The sequence below is a fragment of the Hippopotamus amphibius genome, chromosome 4, assembly GCF_030028045.1.
Source record: "Hippopotamus amphibius kiboko isolate mHipAmp2 chromosome 4, mHipAmp2.hap2, whole genome shotgun sequence".
NCBI classification, from domain to species: Eukaryota; Metazoa; Chordata; class Mammalia; order Artiodactyla; family Hippopotamidae; genus Hippopotamus; species Hippopotamus amphibius.
This window is the reverse complement of record NC_080189.1, coordinates 97,875,027-97,900,430: the sequence shown is the minus strand read 5'-3', so window position 1 is coordinate 97,900,430 and position 25,404 is coordinate 97,875,027. Positions and strand designations below refer to the sequence as shown.

Here is a 25,404-nt window from a genome sequence, read left to right as displayed (position 1 = left end):
ACCTTTAGAGTGTTGGGTTCTGTCCTCGGTAGAGGCTTGAGGAAACTTTGACAAAATGGAAAGAATCTAGAGAAGAGAGGCCAGGGTATGAAACTATTTCATATGAAATATGGTTGACGTTGCTGGGAATATTTTTTCAGGTTGGAAGCAAGACAGCATCGGATGGAGGAATTTTGATCATCTTTCTGATGTTTCCTAGTGTCCCAGAGATTTGGTCTCTTTCCTTTGAATAACCTTGACATTTCGTGTTTCTCTTGGCAATGATCATGATGGGGATAATAATAGCAGTGACGGTATTACTAGCAGAGGCACGATCCTTTACACATTTATCTGCACGCTTGCTCTTTGGAATGTGTGTGTGTTTGTGTGTGTACGTGTGTGTGTGTGAATTCAAACATTGCCTCCCATTCTTTTTTTCAACAGCTGTGTAATTAGACGTTAGTATACCCAGTTTGCAAATGAGGAAGCTGAGGCTTAATGAGGTTAAGTAATTTCCCTAAGGTCATAGCTACTCATAGCTGTGTCTTAAGGCTGGAATTCTAACCCAGCTCTGTTTCCAAATCTGATGCTTTTGTATCCTCTTTGTATATTTTCCTTTTGAGATCATAGCAGTTTGTGAACCGGTCTTATTAAACTATAATCTCCTTTAGAGCAAATAATTTGTCTTATTAGTGTTTAATTTTCCTACAGTGCTTTCTTCTACACGTAGTAGATACTTGATAAGAATTTCCCAAATCGTAAATTTAAGCGTTTGAAGTGAAGTCTTAGAAAAAAAGAAATAGACCTTCCTGTGTTATCCCATAAGGCAAAATTTGGGTTTATCAAGCAAATTAAAGAAGATAAATTCCACGTGTTTGCAATGATGTTCTGACAACTGGAGCTGCCCAGTTCTGGAACGGCATGTTTTGTTAAAATGGAAACTTCCTGGCAAGACTAGAGTGCCTGGTAGGGAAGGATGTTTTAGAAGGGAGCCTTCTTGAGAGGAGACAGCCAACCATGGAACGTCTTCATCTCTGAGTCTAGGAAACTGTTGAATCATCAATGGTTTGCTAGTGTTTTTTATCATATTATCTAGTACTTTCTTTGCCCTTTAATTAACTTCAGTATTACAAATTATTTCAAATGCCCAATGTCTGTGACACAGTCCTTCTGAGTTATAAAGCAGAAGTAAGATGTAGGGGACATTAAAAAACAGGGTATTAAGGGATATGGGTTTTAGACCAGCGTTTCTTCCTATATGATTTAAGCAAGTAGAATGTACTTGGAGTCTGTGTTTCTTAAATAGGATGATGGGAAAACAACATGACATTTCTCAGTGACTAGGGTTTTCTGAATTGAAAATAAAAATTTCACCAGTCTTCTTTAAAATCTTTTCTTAAAAGCAAGCTTTATTGAGATGTGATTCTGATACCATATAACTCATCCACTTACAGTGTCAATTCAGTGTTTTTTATTGTATTTAATTTTAGAACAGTTTCTTGACTAAAGCCCTGGCTAGAGGTCCCCCCCCGCCATGGTGTCTTCCACATAATGGAAGAAGAGGACCCAGACTTTGAAGCATTTTGAAAAGGGACAAGGGGACTTTCCTGGTGGTGCAGTGGGTAAGAATCCACCTGCCTATGCAGGGGACATGGGTTCGATCCCTGGTCCATGAAGATCCCACATGCAGCAGAGCAACTAAGCCCGTGCGCCACGACTGCTGAGCCTGCGAGCTGCCATTACTGAAGCCCGTGTGTCTAGAGCCCTTGCTCTCCAACAAGAGAAGCCACCACAATGGGAAGTGTGCGCACCGCAATGAAGAGTAGCCCCTGCTTGCCACTTGCCACAACTAGAGAAAGCCCAACACAGCCAAAAAAAAAAAAACCAAAACACTACCAAAAAACCCAAAAAGGAAGAGGAGGAAACCCTAAGGGAAAACAGAAAGCAGCAGAGGCCTCATAGAAAAGGAACCAAGTGAATGCCGCTACGTAGAAGGATGGGCTGAGGATGTGCTTAGAGCGGATGTGGATGTTGAGGCTGGCTTTGAAGGAGGAGTCAGACACAGCTTGGCAGAATGGTGTGGTAATTCCAGGAGAGACAAATGATGAGTGCCCGGTGGTTTGCAACTGGAGAGGATCAAGGTGTGGGACAGGCAGAGAGGCAGGCGATAGCCTGGCTGGCTGGGAACATCTGAATTAGAACATCCCGGTGCACAGGGCTGTTAGGTTGGAGTGGCCATCAGCAAACCCTTTGGAAGCACAGGTATCTTAGCTTAGATGAGCTCAGCCAGGCTACAAAGCCTTAGTGCATTTGTGCAGAGACTTTCAAAGGAAGAACGCTGGCAACCATGGACAAACCTAGACTCAAAATCTGTGTCAACTTGAGTCTTCCCAGTTTTGAATTTTATTTTTATGTGAAAACCAGCTTCCAGTTGATACCTCCGATGCATTTCTTTAAAATGCGTTTTACTCATGCTTGGTGTAAATATACTTGGAGACTGTAGCTCTCCTGTTATCTTAATGGCAATCTGCTAAGTTTTGCTCTATTAGGGTTTTGGTTACATAAAGCATTTCATAATTTTACCTCAACTTGCCAAAGAATGAGTTGATTGTTGGTTTTTCACCTGTGCTGTGAGCCATCTGGTGCTAAATATCATTAATATTAATTATTTCCCCAGCCAGCCAGACTCGAGAGCATCTGTCCCCATTAGAGAGGCATAGACTCAATCTGCCGTGTGAAGCAAGAGGCTTTGCAAACAAAAGTTTTGCTACAGAGTGTTTGAAATGTGACTTCTAAATGTTTAAAGGTGGTGCGCATTTCCTAATTTTTAAACGTCTGTTGTGCTCGGATTAAAAACCACATGGTTAGCCGATTTGTCAAAAATGTATTTGCATATTTTATTATTTTTAATCCTCACCAAACTGACGCTCCCTGGCTGGTGCTCCTTTACCATTTACTAGCTGTGTATGACTGTGGGGCATGTTTAACAGCTCTTATCTGAAGTTTCCTGATGTATAAACTTGTGCATAATATAGCTGAGCTCCACGGTGCCCCCAGGATAAGCCCGAAGTGCTCAGCCTCAGCACCGCACCCACTTCCACGTGGGGGCCAGCTCTTCCCAACAGTGCAGTAGCTCACACATAACTCATGGCAATTTTAATTCAGGTCAGAATAAATCAGCACATTTGTGAATTGACCATCATTGGAAACTTGTTAAACCACAGGATTTAAAAAAGACAATCCCCCAGATGTAATGATGTTTTATTTGCCTAGATTCTCTGAATTTTATATTGCCTTTCTCAGAGGAATTGAGAGTCCCCATTAGATGCAAGATCTAATTAATTTTTTCAGCTGTTTAGGAAACTCCTGCAGGAACAGCTGTCATTTTGCAGATGGTGAGAGAGGCAGATGGGTGATGTGGCTGGTTAAGTTGTATCATGATGTAGGCCATAAAGGCACAAAGAGAGAGTTGTAAAAAGAAAAAAAATGTTATTTATAATTCTGTTGAGACATCTACTTTTTAAACCATGTTCTTAAGCAGCCATCATCAGGTAAGGTAATTTATTCTTCCATAAGGAAATATTGGAGAATAAAATTGAGTGGCCTCAAGGCCTTACTATAGATGATTTATTATTAACTGGAAATAGCTATAGAGAATTGTCTTTCATTTGGGATCTCCTGCTTCAATATTAGACTTATTGTTGCAGAAGTTGTTTTAAAGGAGAAACAATTCTTTCAGCTGATCACACGTCTAATGGAGGAAACTTTTAGTCACTTTTTAAAAACGATATTAAGTTATGAAAGAATTGATTTTTCTCTTTGCATTTAGTGCACCCTTTTTTCCCCCTGGGCTTATAAATTTTTTTAAAATTTATTTATTTATTATTTTTTGAGGTACACCAAGTTCAGTCACTTGTATTTATACACATATTCCCATATTCCCTCCCTCCCTCAACTCCCCCCCACCCTCCCTGTCCCAGTCCTCTAAGGCATCATCCATCCTCGAGTTGAACTCCCTTTTTATACAGCAACTTCCCACTGGCTATCTATTTTACAGCTGGTAGTATATATATGTCTATGCTACTCTCTCACTTCGTCTCAGCTTCCCCTTCACCCCCCGCCCCCCCAAACCTCGAGTTCTCCAGTCCATTCTTTGTATCTGCGTTCTTGTTCTTGTCTTGTCACTGAGTTCATCAGTACCATTTTTAGATTCCGTATATATGAGTTAGCGTGCAATATTTGTCTTTCTCTTTCTGACTTACTTCACTCTGTGTGACAGACTCTAGGTCTATCCACCTCATTACATATAGCTCCATCTCATCCCTTTTTATAGCTGAGTAATATTCCATTGTGTATATATGCCACATCTTCTTTATCCATTCATTTGTTGATGGGCATTTAGGTTGCTTCCATGTCCTGGCTATTGTAAATAGTGCTGCTATAAACATTATGGTACATGTTTCTTTTAGGATTATGGTTTTCTTTGGGTATATGCCCAGTAGTGGGATTACTGGATCATATGGTAGTTCTATTTGTAGTTTTTAAGGAACCTCCAAACTGTTTTCCATAGTGGCTGTACCAACTTACATTCCCACCAACAGTGCAAGAGAGTTCCCTTTTCTCCACACCCTCTCCAACATTTGTTGTTTCCAGATTTTGTGATGATGGCCATTCTGATCGGTGTGAGGTGATACCTCATTGTGGCTTTGACTTGCATTTCTCTGATGATGAGTGATGTTGAGCATCTTTTCATGTGTTTGTTGGCCATCTGTATGTCTTCTTTGGAGAAATGTCTATTTAGGTCTTCTGCCCATTTGTGAATTGGGTTATTTGCTTTTTTGGTATGAAGCTGCATGAGCTGCTTGTATATTTTGGAGGTTAATCCTTTGTCCGTTGTTTCATTGGCAATTATTTTTTCCCATTCTGAGGGTTGCCTTCTTGTCTTGTTTATGGTTTCTTTTGCTGTGCAAAAGTTTTTAAGTTTCATGAGGTCCCATTTGTTTATTCTTGATTTTATTTCCATGATTTTAGGAGGTGGGTCCAAAAGGATCTTGCTTTGATGGATGTCATAGAGTGTTCTGCCTATGTTTTCCTCTAGGAGTTTTATAGTGTCTGGCCTTACATATAGGTCTTTAATCCATTTGGAGTTTATTTTTGTGTATGGTGTTAGGAAGTGTTCTAATTTCATTCTTTTCCACGTTGCTGTCCAATTTTCCCAGCACCACTTATTGAAGAGGCTGTCTTTTTTCCATTGTATACTCGTGCCTCCTTTGTCAAAGATAAGGTGCCCATATGTGTTTGGGCTTACTTCTGAGTTCTCTATTCTATTCCATTGATCTTCCTTTCTATTTTTGTGCCAGTACCATACTGTCTTGATCACTATGGCCTTGTAGTATAGTTTGAAGTCAGGAAGCCTGATTCCACCCACTCCATTTTTCCTTCTCAAGATTGCTTTGGCTATTCGGGGTCTTTTGTGTTTCCATACAAATCGTAAGATTTCTTGTTCTAGTTCTGTGAAAAATATCATTGGTAATTTGATAGGGATTGTGTTGAATCTGTAAATTGCTTTGGGTAATACAGTCATTTTCACGATGTTGATTCTTCCAATCCAGGAACATGGTATGTCCCTCCATCTGTTTGTGTCATCTTTGATTTCTTTCATCAATGTCTTAAAGTTTTCTGCATACAGGTCTTTTGCCTCCTTAGGCAGGTTTATTCCTAGGTATTTTATTCTTTTTGTTGCCATGGTGAATGGGAGAGTTTCCTTAATTTCTCTTTCTGCTCTTCCGTTGTTCGTGTATAGGAATGCAAGAGATTTCTGTGCATTAATTTTGTATCCTGCTACTTTACTAAACTCATCAATGAGTGCTAGCAGTTTTCTGGTAGTCTTTAGGGTTTTCTATATATAATATCATGTCATCTGCAAAGAGTGACAATTTTACTTCTTCTTTTCCAATTTGGATTCCTTTGATTTCTTTTTCTTCTCTGATTGCTGTGGCTAAAACTTCCAAAACTATGTTGAATAATAGTGGTGAGAGTGGACACCCTTGTCTTGTTCCTGTTCTAAGAGGGAATTCTTTCAGTTTTTCCCCATTGAGAACAATGTTGGCTTTTGGTTTCTCATATATGGCTTTTATTATGTTGAGGTAATTTCCTTCTATGCCCATTTTCTGGAGAGCTTTTATCATATATGGATGTTAAATTTTGTCAAAAGCTTTTTCTGCATCTATTGAGATTATCATATGGTTTTTATCCTTCAGTTTGTTGATATGATGTATCACATTGATTGATTTGTGTATATTGAAGAATCCTTGCATCCCGGGGATAAACCCCACTTGATCATGGTGTATGACTTTTTTTAATGTGCTGTTGGAGTCTGTTAGCTAGTATTTTGTTGAGGATTTTTGCATCTGTATTCATCAGTGATACTGGTCTGTAATTTTCCTTTTTTGTGACATCTGTGCCTGGTTTTGGTATCAGCATGATGGTGGCCTCGTAGAATGAGTTTGGGAGTGTTTCTCCTTCTTCAGTATTTTGGAAGAGTTTGAGAAGGATAGGTGTTAGCTCTTCTCTAAATGTTTGATAGAATTCACCTGTGAATCCATCTGGCCCAGGGCTTTTGTTTGTTGGGAGATTTTTAATCACTGCCTCAATTTCCGTATTTGTGATTGGTCTGTTCATGGTTTCTATTTCTTCCTGGTTCAGTCTTGGAAGATTGTGTTTTTCTAAGAATTTATCCATTTCTTCTAGGTTATCCAATATATTGGCATATAGTTGCTTGTAGTAGTCTCTCATGATGTTTTGTATTTCTGAGGTGTCCATTGTTACTTCTCCTTTTTCATTTCTAATTCTGTTGATTTGCATCTTCTCCCTTTTTTTCCTGATGAGTCTGGCTAATGGTTTATCAATTTTGTTTATCTTCTCAAAGAACCAGCTTTTAGTTTTATTAATTTTTGCTATTTCTTCCTTCCTTTCTTTTTCATTTATTTCTGCTCTGATCTTTATGATTTCTTTCCTTCTGCTCCCTTTGGGGTTTCTTTGTTCTTCTTTTTCTATTTGTTTTAGGTGTAAGTTTAGGTTGTTTATTTGATAATTTTCTTGTTTCTTAAGGTAGGACTGTATTGCTATAAACTTCCCTCTTAGAACTGCTTTTGCTGCGTCCCATAGGTTTTGGGTTGTTGTGTTTTCATTGTCGTTTGTTTCTAGATATTTTTTGATTTCTTCTCTGATTTCTTTAATGATTTCTTGGTTGTTTAAGAGTGAATTGTTTAGCCTCCATGTGTTTGTATTTTTTGCAGTTTTTTTCCCTGTAATTGAGATCTAGTCTCATGGCATGTGGTCTGAGAAGATGCTTGATATGATTTCAATTTTCTTGAATTTGCGGAGGTTTGATTTGTGACCCAAGATGTGATCTATCCTGGAAAATGTTCCATGTGCACTTGAGAAGAAAGTGTATTCTGTCGTTTTTGGATGGAATGTCCTATAAATATCAATTAAATTGAGATGGTCTAATGTGTCATTTAAAGCTTGTGTGTCTTTATTTATTTTCTGTTTGGATGATCTGTCCATTGATGTAAGTGGGGTGTTCAAGTCTCCCACTATTATTGTGTTACTGTCGATGTCCCCTTTTATGGCTGTTAGCATTTGCCTTATGTATTGAGGTGCTCCTATGTTGGGGGCATAGATATTTACCATTGTGATATGTTCTTCTTGGATGGATCCCTTGATCATTATGTAGTATCCTTCCTTGTCTCTTTTAATAGTCTTTACTTTCAAGTCTAATTTGTCTGATATGAGTATTGCTACTCCAGCTTTCTTTTGACTTCCATTTGCGTGGGATATCTTTTTCCATCACTTTACTTTCAGTCTATATGTATCCCTTGGTCTGAAGTGGGTTTCTTGCAGGCAGCATATAGAAGGGTCTTGTTTTTGTGTCCATTCAGCCAGTCTGTGTCTTTTGGTTGGAGCATTTAATCCATTTACATTTAAAGTGATTACTGACGTGTGTGTTCCAATTACCATTTTCTTAATTGTTTTGGGTTTGTATTTGTAGGTGTTTTCCTTTTCTTGTGTTTCCTACTTAGAGAAGTTTCTTTAGCACTTGTTGTAAGGCTGGTTTGGTGGTGCTGAATTCTCTTAACTTTTGCTTGTCTGTAAAGCTTTTGATTTCTCCATTGAATCTGAATGAGATTCTTGCTGGTAGAGTCTTCTTGGCTGTAGGTTTCTCTCTTTCAGGACTTTCAGTATATCCTACCATTCCCTTCTGGCCTGCAGAGTTTCTGTAGAGAGGTCAGCTGTTATCCTTATGAGTTTTCCTTTATATGTTATTTGTTGCTGTTCTCGTGCTGCTTTTAATATTTTTTCTTTGTGTTTAATTGTCATTAGTTTGATTAATATGTGCCTTGGAGTATTTCTCCTTGGGATTATTCTGTATGGGATTCTCTGTGCTTCTTGGACTTGGTTAATTAATTCCTTTCCCATGTTGGGGAAGTTTTCCACTATAACCTCTTCAGATATTTTCTCAGACCCTTTCTTGTTTTCTTCTTCTTCTGGGATGCCTATAATTCGAATGTTGGTACGCTTAATGTTATCACTGAGGTCTCTGAGACTGTCTTCTATTCTTTTTATTCTTTTTTCTTTTTCCTGCTCTGTGGCAGTTATTTCCCCCATTTATCTTCCAACTCACTTATTTGTTCTTCTGCCTCAGTCATTCTGCTGGTTATAGCATCTAGAGTATTTTTAATTTCAGTTATTTTGTTATCCGTTGCTATTTGTTTTTCTAAGTCTTTATGAACTGTTTCTTGTACTTTCTCTATTTTGTTATCGAGATTTTGTATCATTTTTACTATCATTACTCTGAATTCTTTTTCAGGCATTTTTCCTATTTCCTCTTCATTTATTTGGTCTTGTGGGTTTTTTCCCTGCTCCTTTGCCTGCATGGTGTTTCTTTGTTTCCTCATGGTAGTCCAGACTTTTGGGGTTGCTTGTCCTGGCGATAGAGGTGTTTATAGAAGACTGTCCAAGCCCCAGACTAATGTCCGAGTGTTGGGTTAAACAAATAGTAAGTCTAGGAAACACATACATGTATAAGACACACACTTACTGAGTCCATTAGGAAATAAGTCTCTGGAAAGACCTGACAGAAGAACCCCAGTATGCTATCAGATATTCAAAGAGAAACCCAACAGAAATTCAAAGCCAAAACAGAACAAAACAGAAACGAAAGGAAAAACAAACAAACAAATAACACCTTACACATATAAACAGTAATCCAGGGAGATTTTGTAAGCTAGGATCAAATATAAAAAAAAAGCTAGAGTACCACCAGACAGAATGGAGATTCTCAAAATGAAATTAGACAATTGTACTAAGAGCTAAGATAAAGGCAAAATCTAATATTAAATACCAAGGCAGTGTGTCATCTGGAGAATAGAGCAAGGAGTCTGAGCAGATTGATAGTGTTGCTTATAAGTATGTTAAGATAAAATAAACTAAAAATGGATGGAAGAAAGGGGGACAGAAGAGCGTAGTGTCACTGGAAATATGCAAATAAAAAGAAAGGAATAGGAATGTATAAAACATAGAGATGAAAGGAAGGTATGAGAGATATATTGTCCGTACTACCAAAATCTTAGCTAGGAATAGAAGTATATAAAAAGGCAAAAAAAAAAAAAAAAATAGAAAAAAAATAGAATTAAAAAAATATGTTGTAAAACTTGTAGATCCCTTAGGACTAAGATCGTAATTATTAAAGGAAAAAAATAATAATACTAAAATAAAAAAAGGAGAGAAAAAAAAAATCCAGAACTGATCCCAGAATGGACCAGTTCAAATAGGATTGATACTAATATTTCTGTTTCCTTAGAGTCTCAGCTGTAAGTGTCCTTCTACTTGCCTTGGGTTTTTTTGCATTATTCTGTGGCCAGCAGAGCTTCCTTTATTGTTCGTCTGTAAGTGTCGGTGTGTGGGGAGGGAGAGGGTACAATAGTGGCTCCTTCCCCTGGGAGTGAGTGAGCAGTGGTGCACTGTTGTTGCAGTCGGGCTTGGAGGTGCCTGTTGCAGAGGGACTCCGGTGGCTCAGGTGTAAACAGAAAGTCTCAGAGTTGGGCCTCTCTCGGGGTTTTCTTTGTTTGTTTTTTTTTCTCGGCAGCCTCCCTGCTGCCAGAGTTCCAAGGGGTTTTAATCTAGCTCCGCCTGAGGGCCTGAGGGTACTTGTTATCCCTGAGCGCCTTAGGTGGCCCACAGGGCATCTCTCCACTGCCTGTTGCAGAGGCGCTGAAAGAGAGAGAGAGGCTATGCGCGCAGCTCCTCCCCGCCCGTGAGGCTGCAGCATCCAGCTGCCATCATGGCCGGGCAGCTCTTAGGGGCAGGCACTCCTCACCGCGGACCTCTTCCCTCCTGTCCTCTCGGTCTGTCACCTTACTGGCAACAATGTTTCTCACCCTGAACCAGCTCTCCGGTTCCCACGCTCCCACTCCCGGGCCCTCTGTTCAGCTGTGCATCGACGTCTTGGTCCAGGAACGCTGAGCTGCGGTGCGGACCCTCCGTGTGTTTCTCACTCCCTCCCGTCTGCCACAGCTCCGCAGCTTCACCCTCTTTGAGCTGTCGTAGATGCCTCCCTACCGGTTATGTCGGGCTCCTTGCGGTCCTTTCTGGTGTCCGAGGCTGTCTGCTGGTGTCCAGCTGGTTCTCTGTGGGAATTATTGCGTCTTTTGGTGCATCTGTGGAGAGGGATGCATTCCACGTCCCTCTACTTCGCTGCCATCTTTTCTCTCCCCATAAATTTTGTTTTGAAATGGCTAACCTACTTAATGTTTCTGGTTCCAAAAGACAATTTTATAATCACAGTTTTCTGGGTTTGTAGCCACTTAGTTGTATTTTGTTCTGTTTGTGGGTATGTGTTTGTGTGAGAGAGAAGAAAGGTTTGAAAGATTACCCTCCATGAAGGCAGAGCAATCTTAATCCTGTTGTCTGGAGCATAGGTGACAGGGCCTAGAGACCTCAGGAGGGAATATTTTAGCTACAGCTCCTGTAGTCTAGTATCAGGTTATTGGAAAAGACTCAGAGAGCACCTACCGGTGTTTATGAAGTAACAGGACTGAAATGTGAAGCTGGAGATATTCTTTTTAAAAAATAGCCTTTTTGTTTTGTGATCTTTATGTGCAAAGCATGATGACGTGTGTTGTGCATAGAGGGAGGGAAGAAAGTAGTGAGGGTCTCAACATGAGAAAGGGAGTCTGCAGAGAAACTTAGGGCAGTTATGGGATAAAGTGAACAAGTAGCTAGAAGAGTAAGAGCTGCATCGTGTTCTGTATATTTTAAAGAGAAATTTCCTGATGAAGGCCATGCTGTGTACGAGGTAAGGCCTCCTGCAGCTTAGTGTGAAACCGTTTGGAGGTAATGGTTATTTCCCTACTAAAGTGTTTTTTTTCTTTTTTGTCTCATTTTGTTACTAAAGTTTTAAATTCTCTTCTGCGGGCCTTTCTAGTCTATCACCATTTGGACTTTACCTAGGTTGTCAATTTAACATTTTTGTTATTGGAAGTTTAAAGCAAATAAAGCATGTTATATGACCTGCAAGCTTTTTTTTTTTTTTTTGCCTTCCCTCTAGACACAGGTAATGTACAAGTGGATAGAACCCAAAATCTGCCGGGAGGATCTCACAGATGCTATTAGGTTGCCCCCTTCTGGTGAGAAGAAGGATTGTCCGCCTTGCAACCCTGGATTTTATAACAATGGTTCCTCCTCTTGCCATCCCTGCTCTCCTGGAATGTTTTCGGATGGAACAAAGGGTATGTGTGATCATCTGATCCAAGAATGGGACCTTTAGTGAAATAAACTTATTGAACCACATCGACATTGTCCTGAATTGTTTTTATGGAAAATTCTTTAAAACACATAATTTTCTTATCTCACGGGCTGAAGAAGAGTTAAGAAATATAAGGGAATTGTGAGATTGCAGTGGCTTATTCAGCATAGCATAAGGGTAGCTTCTTAATGGCATTTTGTGTAACACACACCCTCTTAATGGGATGATGCTTTGGATATTTATAAGAAAATTCCACCAATTTAAGTGATTAAGGATAAGTGCTCTTTCCCCAGTGTGTGCACAGATATTGATGCAAGTGTAAAATATAGCCTCTATTTCAACTGGAATAATCACATTTTGTGCTATAATAATAGCAAAAATTGATTATTTTGATCAGATAGCAATTAAAATCGTCCCTAAGTAGATTGTTTCAAAGTGTACATTTGGAAAAAATTTAGTACTTACCAAACAATAATAAAGTGATTACAGAATTTGTTTTAATTTTACTAAAGATTACAATGCATTTTGTTGCATGTATCTTACTTGAATATAGCCATGCTGTGTACTTAATATTCAGAGCCTTTGAGAGCATAAAAAGGACTTGAGAGTTGAATTGACTTGGGTTCAAATCTGCTTGCAGGAGACTACCAACAGTGTGATTTATCCACTAATTTGAATTCAGTTTTCTCATTTGTAAAATTGCAGACAATAATATCTAGCTTGTCATCATTGAGCAGGTTATTTAAACATGTCTCCTGTAGTACTTTGGTACCAGGAAATGCTTGCTCAATAAACATTTTCTCTGTCTACTCCTTCTTTTACTGATGTGATAATGCAACGTGTCTTGGTTAAATTAAAAAAAATGATTGTAAAAGACCTTTTTATTTCCATATTGTAGGTGTTAATTTATATTAGGTTTATTTATAAATCTGACTCTTTCCATATCACTCAGCTCCCATCGTCACTTTTCAGTAGAGCCAATATTTTGAATTTCAAGTAATCAGTCCATAATTAAACAGTATAATAATCTGTCAAGTTTAGTAACTAATAGGAAGGGTGGAATATTTTCTTGTTTATGAGCTGGAGGAAACTGATTCTAAGATCACATATAAGAGAACTTGTTTCAGAATTACCCTTCTTGTGGAAGGTAAGTCAGTATCAGCAATTACTTCCAGAAATGACAGGAAAAGTTATCTTAAAAGATTTTGTGTTCTTTTCCTTTTTCATGTTAATCAAGTATATATGTGTATACTATATCCAGAATTATTTTTCCTTCCAGATTGCTCTCGAAAAAGCTGTTAATTCCAAAGGGAATTGGTGGTTTACTTTCTCTCCTTTCCACCTACTCTGTGCTAATGAAAGTTTAGTAGTGTTTGGAACAGAGGAAGAGGAAGTTATCCAGATGTAGTTTAATTGTAGTTCTCTGCCACACCTGTCTCCTGTAGAATGTAGACCGTGTCCGGCAGGAACAGAGCCTGCACTTGGGTTTGAATATAAATGGTGGAATGTCCTTCCTGGCAACATGAAAACCTCCTGCTTCAATGTTGGGAATTCAAAGTGTGACGGAATGAATGGTGAGTTCTGAATCAGCCTTCTCAGTGTATTTTGGTGGTAGAGACTCTTGGACTCACCTGTGCAAAAACACGCTAAGTATGGCTGTGAGGAACTTCAGTCTTATCATTTGGCTACTGGCCTGTCTTCCTGGACCTCACATAAACATAGTAAATACGGTGTCATAACCACATGACTGTCCTATAAGAATATAAACTAGTTTGTATTTTTTTGGAGTCAGTTTTGAAGTAGCTATTGAGGATCACCACTTGTGGTTGTTCTAAATACCAGGATAGATCACCAAGGGAGGCGATGAAATTTATGTTGTTTGCCACTCGGAAGGGTCATAGTGTATATGAACCGCTGGGTGAGAGCATTTCTGCCTGGGTTGGTTTTCTGGCCCAGCACCGAGGCAAGGTCTGGGGTTAAATCATCTCTAACTCCTCTTGCCTATGAAGTCTATGACCGTGTCTACAAACACGTGAATCTCACTGAAAACTTGGAAACATGGCAGAGTTCTCTAGGACGGTTGTTGAATTTTATTTGTTCTTACATTTTAGTGCGTGGTAAACCTAACACTTACTTATTCTGCAATATTTTTTGGTTGAATGAATGACAGTATCTATGTATGTATTTTTAAACTTGACACTAGAAATAGGTGTTGTAGAGACTAGGGTTTTACACCAAAATGTGCCCTTTACTTTTGTAAGCTCATTGGCATTTTTTAAATCAGTTCACTTTTTCTTAGTACCGTAATTGATCATTGTAAAAAAGAATGCTTTTTAGTCACATCTGTTTTAAGTCAGCGCCTATCCAGTATAAACAGGCTTGGGGTGTAGGGAGTGAGGTGTACACGTAAGTACTCAGGTTGACAAATCATAGGTCCTTGAATAATTTTGGTTAAACACATGCATGAAAGAAAGCCTTTATATATAATGAACATTATGAAATAGTACTGTCTATTGACTGAAAATCCCGTTTCTGGGAATTTATCCTAAAGGAGAAGAAGAAATAACAATAGTTATTATCTGACCATAAGGGTTTATGTTCCCACAAGATCCTATGGTTGATTTCTAAGTTGAAGAAGTTTAAGACATTGGAAAAATAAGAATGGGAATGTATTGATGAAAGCAGCAATACGTGTGTGTGTGTGTGTGTGTGTGTGTGTGTGTGTGTATTCACTTACTAGTAAAGGTTATTTGAAACTTTAATCTTTTAAAGAAGTGACTCAGTCTAACTCTCATGACAGTACTTAGCCACTTGCTTACTCATTCACTTAGAGACTATAATTTAAATTTTTGCTGATTTAAGAAATGTTCAATTATTAATTTAAAAAGTATACATCACTGCAGTGTTAGTATGTGATACTGGAATAGCAAATAATAATGTGAAAAATACAAAGATAAAAGGTGATGTGTGTGTTTGTGACTGGTGGTTCAGTAACCAACCTTGAGGAGAGTAGCACTCAAAATAATGCGGGTCGAAGCAGGAGGCCCAGGGCAGCCTTTCTCACGAGATCATCACTCCATCATGGACTTCAAGTGGATGAGCTCCGAGCAGCTTGACTGTGTGGCTTGGAGTACTTTGAGGTTCTTTTGTAGTCTCAACCTGAACTCACCACAGCAGTGGAACGGGTATGTAGAAGTACATCTTCATGTGCTGGAGTTTCACCTAAGAGGAATTCAGAATTGGAAACAAATTCGTGTTTATTCATGAAGCTTTTCATTGAGCATTACCTATAATTCCAAAAATGGAAATAATCTAAATTCCAGCAATATGATCATGTTTACAAAAGTTACACTATACTAATTGGATGAAATGTTATGTAATCATTAAAAACGACAGCCATATGGAAAACAATTTGGCAGTGTTTCAAGAATTTTGAATGGTCTCATTCTCCAACCCAATAATTCCAGTCCTAGGGATTTGTCCCCAGGAAACACTGTGATGTAAAAAAAGAAATTATGCACAAATATGTTAATTTTAGTGTTATTCATGAGAGTCAAAAATGCGAGAAAACAAAAAAAAGTACGAGAAAACAGTTTTAAACAATGGGGTATGATTAAATACAATTATGATATAATCATACACCATGTTGTTAATAACTCTTTAACACAGATGTAGAAAGGATTTTTAATGGGGAAATGTTTTTGATATAATGATTATTAGAAAAATGAGAAGATAATACCAAATGAAGAAAGCAGAAAATAAAATAGATTATACAATAAAACCTAAGGTATATTTTTAAGAAAATCATGCACTAGAAAAAGAGTGAAAAGAAATATGCTGAAATGTTGAGTTTATCACTTGGGGGTAGGAGATTTATGAGAAGTCTGAATTACTTCATTTATTTTTTCATGTAGTTTACTGTATTTAATAAATATTCCTTGTGGATACACATTGCTTTCAAAATCAGAATAATGGCACAGAATATTGGTTTAAAAATATATTTATTTGACCTAGTAGGTCCTTTACTGTGATTCTTTTCTAGAAAAATACAGAAAAGCTTTACCAAAAATATGTTTGTTATCGTGTCACTTATACTAGCTAAAGGTAAAACAATCCAATTGGTTACATTGGATATGTGGTCAACAGGAGGGAAGTCCTGTAGTGGGAGTGAGTTACTAATTATGGGAATTAATTATATCTGTGTACATGGTAAACTATTCAGTCATTAGCATGCTGGTGAAGCATTTATACATAAAAATGCTTATGCAATCATGTTAATTTACAAAACTATGAAACAAAATGCTATCAACCATAAAATCTTAGTTATGTGAAAACATGTATGCATCAAAAAGATAGTGAAAAGAAACACCTCAGAATGTTAACACTAGTTTTATCTGGATGATAAATAATTTTAGTTTTCAGCTTTAAATTTTTCTGTAGCTTTCAAAATCTTATAATAAATATAAATATGATTTCTAAAAACATAAAAATAAATCTTAAAATAGGAATCGTGTATAGAAACATGGAAAGTGTGGAATTCATTCTGAGGGGAAAAAGCAAATACAAAGTTGCTGCAGCAGTGCATCACAAACTGGGGAATTTGAAACAACAGAAATGTACACTCTCACAGTTCTAGAGACTAGGAGTCCGAAACCCAGGTATTGGCAGGGCCCCTGGGCAGGGCTGTGCTCCTTCTGAAGGCTCTGTGGGAAGACCCTTCCTTGCTTCTTCTAAATTCTAGAAGCTCCAGGCATTCCCTGGCTTGTGGCTGCATAACTTCAGTCTGCCTCCATCTTCATATGACCATCTTCTCCTCATGCCTGTGTGTCTCTGTGTCTTTACACGGTGTTCTCCCTGTGTGTCTGTGTCTAAATTTCCCTCTTCTCATGAGGGCACAGGTCATATTGGGTTAAAGCTCACCCTAATGCCCTCATCTTAACTTGATTATATCTACCAAGATGCTATTTCCAAATAAAATCCATTTATGAGACCTTCAACATATGTTTTTTAGGAGGGGATATGATAAAACCTGTAGCAACAGGCAATGTTCAAACATGAGAGCTGTTTGTTTCCTCTCACAAGGATGTCAGCCCCCTCCAAACCTACATGGTTATCATCCATGTTTTGTACTCCTTTCTTTTCTTTGGCCTTCTGTGCTATTCCGTCCCTCCTCACGACAGCTGAACACTAGCACGTGATCTTAGAGAAACATTCGTAAATCCTCCCTGTCTTGGTGTGGAGCTCCTCCACGTGGGAATATCCCTCTCCCTGTGACCCCCACCACAAGTTTTCAGTCTCTAAGTTTACACACCTTTCACATGACTTACACTGCAGTCCAGGGCCTGGTGTCCCACTGGGTCAGGCTGTGTTGTGGCTGTTCCACTCTCAGCATCACGAAGTGAGGGCTGCTTCTCTCTCTTTTCACCCGAATGAACCTTTAGATAGCAGAACGATTGGCATTTCTCTCATACTCAAGTAGGCTAGTATATACCGTTTTTAGAACTAGCTTGATTTATGTATATTCAACATATCACTTTTCTCTAAACGGCTGATGATAACATTTCAAAAATTGCCACATCCCCAGTACAGCACTGACATGAATCTCTTTCCTAGTTTCTCTCTGATACCTATTGAAGTAGCAGATGTTGACATTTTCTCGTGGAGGTAGACGCGTCAATGTGAAGCATGGCCGTTGATTAATAACCTTGCTGGGGGGTGTGTGGGGCTGCATCCCCTCTCCTCATTTGATTGTGGCTGTTTCAGCCCATGGTCTGCTGCTGGTTTCTCTGCAGAGGACAGACCTCGCGTCCCCTTCTTTGTGCGTCTCTGTTACCCCCTACTGTTGACAGTGGTTAGCTGTGTCGCACATATGCTACCGATTCCACAGGGAGGGTGGACCCAGTCTTGTCTTTCTGTCCCTAACATGTGTCACGGTTCATGGCACTCAATGCCAGTTCAGTGAAGGAATGCAGAACAGGGGTTAAATTAGGGAATGACAGTACAACCAACTCTAAGAAGGAGCTCCAGACCCCACATCTTCATTAAGTCATTTGAAGTTTCTGTTTCCCATTGGTTACCTGACGATGAAGACGTTTGCATCTTAGTATATTAAAATAGATAAGGACCATCTGTTCTAGTTTTAAAAAATCATGCCTCATTGAGAAAACTGTTGTTAATTTTACCATTCAATAACTTCGATGCAGAAATAAGCATTAGTTGATTCTTCCTGGAGAATCATATGCAACATCTTTATTGGCATCTAGGAGTCTGCCTCTGCATGCAGTTTGCAACTGAAATTTTAAAATCGGGAATTCTTTTTTTGTGGCCTTATATAGAAAGATTGTTGGAAATTATTGATGGAATTTTTACTGATAAGCTTTATCATTTCTAGGTTGGGAGGTGGCTGGAGATCATATCCAGAGTGGGGCCGGAGGTTCCGATAATGATTACCTGATCTTAAACTTGCATATCCCAGGATTTAAGTAAGGAAAACCAATTCTGATTCCCTTCTGTAAGAATCCTCATGCCTGTTTCCCTGTAGAAATAGATGAAGTAGGGCTGCCTTTATGAATCAGTATTGTGCTATACTTAGCACATAACAAGCTATGTAGGATAATGTATTATATTTAAGAATATCTATATAGAATCAGTGATTGAGAAACTCTGTTAATTGTATATTACTTAGATGAAACTGAACATTAAAAAAAATATTCTATCCAAATGTTACACAACCCATGATTCTTGGATGCTTAATTCAGATTTCTTAGTCTAAGTTGTTTGCAAGAAGAATCTTTTGGTTTATTTGTTTTTCTCGCAGTTCTGTCTGTAAAGTAGTATGTTGAATCCCATTTTGCTCTAGTCCCCCATGTTCAGTTTCCTAGTAGGAGTCTTTTTCTTGCTGTAGGCTGGGTGGCAGCATTTACAGCAGGAGACTGGAGCGTATTACTGTGGTTATGTAGACTCCATGCAGCAGTAGACGAGAGAGAGAAAAGAGCGTGGCTGTCAGCTTAATGAAAAAGTGACTTAATTTTTTTCCAGATTGTATTTAGAACATGCTGTAAATACTGTAATTTTAATCTGTTAAACAGACCACCGACATCGATGACCGGAGCCATGGGTTCTGAACTGGGAAGAATAACATTTGTTTTTGAGACCCTGTGTTCGGCCGACTGTGTTCTGTATTTCATGGTGGTAAGTGGAAGAGGGGCTTTCAGAGGTGGATTTCTAGGCTTCGCATTCTCTTTCAAGTGTGAACTTATTTACACAAATTGCAATAAGAATCCCATTGTTCTTCCTATGTTTAGGATCTTCCAGAAACATTAAAAAATGTCTAAAGAAGTCACTAAGAACTGTGCAGTGACGTCCACAAAGAAAAGCGTTCATTCCGCGTGGAGAGAACTGAGTGATGGGGCCTGGGTGACAGACAGAAGCCAGGAAATGTTAGTCCTGTAGCACATTCCTTCAAAAAAATGTCACCAGCGAGGGAAAATTCTCCCCTAGTAACCATTCAGCAGTTCAAACCATCAGGAGGGAAAAGCATGTATTTATAAGTGAGGGCACAGAATAATGGAGATGGAGAGCAATTGGGAAGAAAGAAAACTCTCCCTTGTTAAATTAGTAAATGTAGACAACGGACTTTACCGTGTAGATGTCTTAATTTTGTCCATTTTTTCCTCTCAATGTCCTATAAAGCTCAACTCTTATCATGAGAAAGGTAGCAATGCAAAATTTACTACGACTGCATGTGGTTATGAGAAAGTTGTTGGCCAAGACTTCAGTGTTATAATTAAGCAGTGACTTCATAGGCATGATTTGTTTCTGCTTTTTTCCAACAATCCCTTAGTAGCTAGTTAACAGTCCATTAACAATTTCCTCCATGATAGACAAGATATATGGAAATTTAAGTATTCATGATTATAATTAGCTTAAATGAAGGCAGACTATTTTATTCTGGGAAAAAAAGGACTTTGTGGTAGTAAAAGAAGATGACTAATCTTCAGCACATCCATCTATTACACCACAAATAACCAGGAAGTCTTCAGTTCTCTCAGCTCTCCCTCCTTATCTCTTGAATCTGTTAGTTCCCCTTGTTACTGAGGGCCATCACTGAAGTTCAGACTCCTATTACCTCTCAACTCTTATCCCCTCGACAGTAGTTTCCCATCCAATTCCTCTTACCTCCATCCTCTCATCCATGCTGCTGTCAAAATTATCTTTGTAAACATAGAAACAATAGCAGAAGCAGCCACAACACATCCACCCCCTCACCCTTAGTGGCTTTTTATTGCCTGTGGCGGTGGGTCTCAGAGTGTGCTTCCTGGACCAGCATCACCTGGGAACTTATTAGAAATGCAGACGCCTGAGCCCCATCCTAGTCTTAATGAGAAACTCTGGTGATGGGGCCCAGTGTTCTGTATTTTAGCAAGTCTTGAGGTTGGTTCTGATATGCACTGTGGTTTGAGAACCAATAGCCTGTGGAAACACTTAAACTTCCCTTAGCGTGGCAACTCTATGGCTTTTTGTACTCTGCCCAGCCTCTGGTACCAAACTGCTGTTACTACTCAGCCCTCTTTAGACACCCTGAATTTGTTAGCAGAACACCCTGTACTTTTTCATTTCTCGTGCCTTGGCACACTCTAAGCTAGAATGACTTTCTTCCTTTGGCTCTTTTGTCTAGTGAACTCCCATTTATACTTCGAAGGCAGCTCAAACCTCACCTTTTCTGGCAAGCTTTCTCTTATTCCTTTAAGTAAAGTTAACCACTCTCTCCAGTGTGCTCCCAAAACCCTGTTTTAATTATGTGAATGTACTCATGTATTTGCCTTTCTCAGTTGATCAAGCATTTCCGAGGGTAGGGATCATAGATATTTATTTTGGTTAATCAATCTTAAGAGTTTTTAACTCATAGCAGGATCTGTTAGTTTTCTTTACTCTGTAATTTGATGTCTGCATGGGAGTTTTTGAGATATCATCACCTACGTATCAAAATGCTTTCAAAATCATGTAGTGTTTTACAAAGTTAAGGTGGTATGATTTTCAGTAATGTAGTATATTGCACTTATTATTGGAATAAACATCCAGAAAGTGTTTAAGAAAGCACTGTCTGTATATTACGAGCTCTTTTTAGGAAGTGCCTGTGTGACTGATTGGTTGTTTGGTATTGTGGGGACTTCTGTAACGTATGACAACATCCTCTGTTGTTCCTATCTGTGGTGTGAACTCAAGACACACATCTTCACAGCATATCTGGTTATTTTATAACATGCTTGTCATCAGTGTTTACATCATAGAAAGAGACATGTCTTGCGCTCATACCACTGTGTTATCAACATCTTGGATAGCTAACAGAAGCCTGTCCAAATTCTTAAGTCGTCTGTTAGGGTTTCTGCAGGGAAGACTAATTAGAAAATTCAGAGTTAGTCTTGGTTTTTCATTTCAGATACATTAGATGTGTATTACATTATTTGCTTTACTTATTATATTTGTTTTCTGACCATGTTAATATCATGATATTGGTTGGAATGTCACACATTTATATAATCTAAATATTGAATTTAGCTAAGGAAATCAGAAATAAAATGTTACACAAAGTAATCTTTTTAGAATTCAAATATAAGTAAAAAAAAGATTGCGTGGACATAAAATACCGTTCTAGTTAATCTGCACTGGAAATTGCAAGCATAATTCAAAGAGAACTTAGAATTCTCGTGTAAGAGCCGCCTATCAGAATCCCTCAAGGAAAAAAAGGTGGAAAGAAAACCTTGTCATTTTATGAGAATCCAAGAAGTTTATTGTCAGAACTTTGAGGAATTATGTTTCCCTTTCTACGTATATTTCCTAAGCTAGAGTCACACTCATACACCCCTCTCCCCCCAAAGAAAAATTCCTTAAACATACTATTATTTGAGACCTCTTTCAGGTTATGTTGACAATGTGGTTGATACACGGTGATTCCTAAGCTAGTGAGTGCTTGTGTAGACTTGAAGGGAAGTTTCTGAGAGTTTTAGGGTTACGTGCTCTGCAGATGAACATTCATAAACTCTGTAGGGTTACTGTAAATACAAACATATGATTGTGGTATATAAAAATGTATAGTTAATACTGACTTTGAGCTTTTTTGTATATATTTTTTCTATACTTTTTCTGTACTTTTAGGATATTAATAGAAAAAGTACCAATGTGGTGGAATCATGGGGTGGAACCAAGGAAAAACAAGCTTACACCCATGTCATCTTCAAGAATGCCACATTTACATTTACATGGGCATTCCAGAGGACCAATCAAGGTCAAGATGTGAGTTCCAAGTGTTTTAAAAAAAAAATACACAAAGATGCTTCTTCTTGTGGAGATGGAGATATGTACAAAGTGATCACTCAAATCTCATGGGGGAAAAGACTTAGCTTTTTACTAATGTGGACTCAGTCGTTTGGTTATGGAGTAGATTGGTATAAAAATGGTATTTTTGGGGGTTTATGTTTTGAGAGCAAGAAGGTATGAAATGGAATAACACAATGTATCTTTGAATTGTTGTATACTTTGAACAGATATAGTTGATAAAAGGTTAAGAGAAAGAAAAATCTGATTTTGTCGTTATTTAAAAACTTTCTTTGAAAGCTTTTGGAGACTTTGGGAAGGCTGGTGGCTTTCTTCCTCTTCGTCTGAATGATCTGACGTTTGTCCAAGAGCTATTAGCTGGGGTTGGTTTATTATTTCATTACAGTAATGAAATGGTGTAGCACAGTGTTACATTCTATAATACAGTAATGACTCTCCTTTTACAGCCTGGAGAGTGTCTGTACTCACTGTTGGGTTATCACACAGAACTATTCTCTTTTACTTTCCCTGCTGGAATAGACCTTAATCCTCCCCTAAGTAATTTCCATTATATGGCAAGATATTTTTGTAGATCTCCATTGCTGTGACCTTCCCAGGGTGAGAACAAGGTAAATCACTGTTTAAGAGGAAGCTGCCTGAACACTGTGGTGGCACGTGTAGAGCATTTTCTTTTTTCTCTTGAGGCTTTCACTGGGGAACCCTTTCCCCAGATTCCACTTGCCTCCACTTGTTCTTATTTTTTTTTTTAATAAATAAATTTATTTATTGGCTGTGTTGGGTCTTCATTGCTGCACACGGGCTTTCTCTAGTTGTGGCGAGTGGGGGTTACTCTTCATTGTGGTGCACAGGCTCCTCATTGCAGTGGCTTCTCTTGTTGCAGAGCACAGGCTCTAGGCACACAGGCTTCCGTAGTTGCGGCACACAGGCTCAATAGTTGTGGCACATGGGCTTAGTTGCTCTGCGGCATGTGGGATCTTCCTGGAGCAGGGATCAAACCTGTGTCCCCTGCATTGGCAGGCGGATTCTTAACCACTGCGCCATCAGGGACATCCTGCCTCCGCTTGTTCTTTATATGAGTGTTCAGATTCCCACTGTGTGGGGCGTGAACATGCTATGGAAGGCCTCCTTGCCTCCCTTTTGTCTTTGCCCCAGACAGAAAGCATGAAGAAGCTGCTCTCTACTGATACAGTGGTGCTTACTGCGTGATGAAAACCAGACCCTAACTGACTCAGTGTCACAAGAAGGAAAAGTATAGTAAGACCCAGGTTTTTACTCTCTATCGTGCATCCAGTAGAAATCAGACTATGTTAGTTAAGGAAAGTGCTAGAGAGGGAGAGAAGAAGCCCAAAGAAGTGATGTGATTGCATCAGTATCACACAGTTAGTGTTTGGATGAGGACTTTTTAACCCCTGGTCCACGTCTTTCCCACCGAGCCACACTGCAGACATCTTATCGTCATGACATGTAGGCTTATGTCTGAATAAACAGTGATGGGAGATAAGGTTGCTCTCTTGTTAAATCATATTTGTTCTGCCAGACATCACGTCTATACCTATGCCTGAATTTGTACCAATTATGACATAATTTCATGATGGTTGTGGCAACATTCCTGGAACTGCATTATTGTGGAAATTATCTTCTAGTGTTAATATTTAATATATTTTTTTTAAAGTACCAAAAAGGGATATTATGAATCCACTGGCTGGATTACTTTACTTAGTTATTTTGGTGATACGCACATAAAACAATCTGATTTGTTTTATCCAGGGCAACTCGGTGCCAAGGCAGAAGTCATGACTGTCTGCTCTCTTTTCAGAATAGACGGTTCATCAATGACATGGTGAAGATTTATTCTATCACTGCCACTAACGCAGTTGACGGGGTGGCATCCTCGTGCCATGCCTGTGCCCTCGGTTCTGAACAGTCGGGCTCATCGTGTGTCCCCTGCCCCCCAGGCCACTACATTGAGAAAGAAACCAACCAGTGCAAGGAGTGTCCGCCTGACACCTACCTGTCCATACATCAGGTCTATGGCAAGGAGGCTTGTATTCCATGTGGGCCTGGGAGTAGAAGCACTCAGGTGAGTGGGTCTGTATTTCATTTGTCCCCAGGAAAGCGTATGTTAATAGACAAACTCAAAGCTTCCTCTTCATGTTTCTCCAGGAGCTGTGAAGTTACTATTAACATTTATAAATGGCTTTTTCATTCCCTTCCTTATTTTACCTCATCTTACACCTACTGAGCACTTAATATGTGCCACGAAAGTGCTAATTACTGGCGACATAAAATATTAAGAAGAGCATTCAGATAAGAGTGCTTTCCAAAAGTATTAAAACTGATTTCTTGTGTATTTCATTAAGGTAGAGCAAGTAGGCTGCCCCTCTATAGGTAGGCTATAGGCGTATATGGAGAACAGCAAGAATATCTTATAACATTTCAAGGGTAAAGATTGATGTTATATTCTGAGCGAAAGAAAAAAAAACTGGCATAACAGGACATTTTGGCTATTTATTAGAATACCTTTTGATAAGAAACTAATCTTAGAATAACTTTACTCTTTTAAAAAATTCTAACTTTTCTGAACTTTTCCTCGAGAAATCTAGAGTTCAGAAATTTTCTATGTTAGTGTGGTAAAATATACCATAACTACGACAAAATTACTGAAATAGTTTTTAAACCTAGAACGTTTGGAAACACATTTTTTCATAGCAGCTAATGCTTTCTTTCCTGCCATATTGTTTTTCTTTGTTTTGTTTTGTGTTTTTTTACATTTCTTAATGTTTAATCAAAGGACCACTCAGTTTGCTACAGTGACTGCTTTTTCTCCCATGAAAAAGAAAATCAGAGTTTGCGCTATGACTTCAGCAACCTCAGCAGTGTGGGCTCCTTAATGAATGGTCCCAGCTTTACCTCCAAAGGAACAAAATACTTCCATTTCTTCAATATCAGTTTATGTGGGCATGAGGTGAGTTCTGGCTGGCAAGGTGAGGTGGAACTATGTTTCAGCTCTGACTGAGTTATTTCCTGTGTTGATGGACCAATAAAATCTCTATAGAAACTAACAACCAAAGGTCAGAAACTGAGCTCTGACAGCTTTAATCCTCTGTTGCTTCCTAGCGTGTTGGCAGTTTTCTCCACCAGGGGCAACCTGGTCTGGTGCTCAGTCCATCAAAGCACTTACCCAGTCAGTCGAACCCCCAAAGCTTGGAGCTACGGAGTAAGGGCTTTGAGGATCTTTCATTTTTATAAAAGTGGGTCAGGCTTGTCAGTCTCGCCTGTTT

General features: G+C 38.8%; 1 protein-coding gene across 5 annotated transcripts in view; it reads left to right on the top strand.

The window, feature by feature from the left end:
- ELAPOR2 (endosome-lysosome associated apoptosis and autophagy regulator family member 2) overlaps positions 1–25,404 on the top strand; it is a 195,186-nt gene that overhangs the window by 133,559 nt on the left and 36,223 nt on the right. For 4 of the 5 annotated variants that reach the window (XM_057733378.1, XM_057733375.1, XM_057733376.1 and 1 more), the window contains exons 9-15: positions 11,591–11,771; positions 13,234–13,362; positions 18,180–18,270; positions 18,877–18,979; positions 21,944–22,081; positions 23,940–24,203; positions 24,915–25,088. In XM_057733378.1, coding sequence (XP_057589361.1) covers positions 11,591–11,771; positions 13,234–13,362; positions 18,180–18,270; positions 18,877–18,979; positions 21,944–22,081; positions 23,940–24,203; positions 24,915–25,088 — 1,080 coding nt within the window. The remainder of the gene's footprint in view (positions 1–11,590; positions 11,772–13,233; positions 13,363–18,179; positions 18,271–18,876; positions 18,980–21,943; positions 22,082–23,939; positions 24,204–24,914; positions 25,089–25,404) is intronic. The other variant, XM_057733377.1, reaches the window with a different exon arrangement.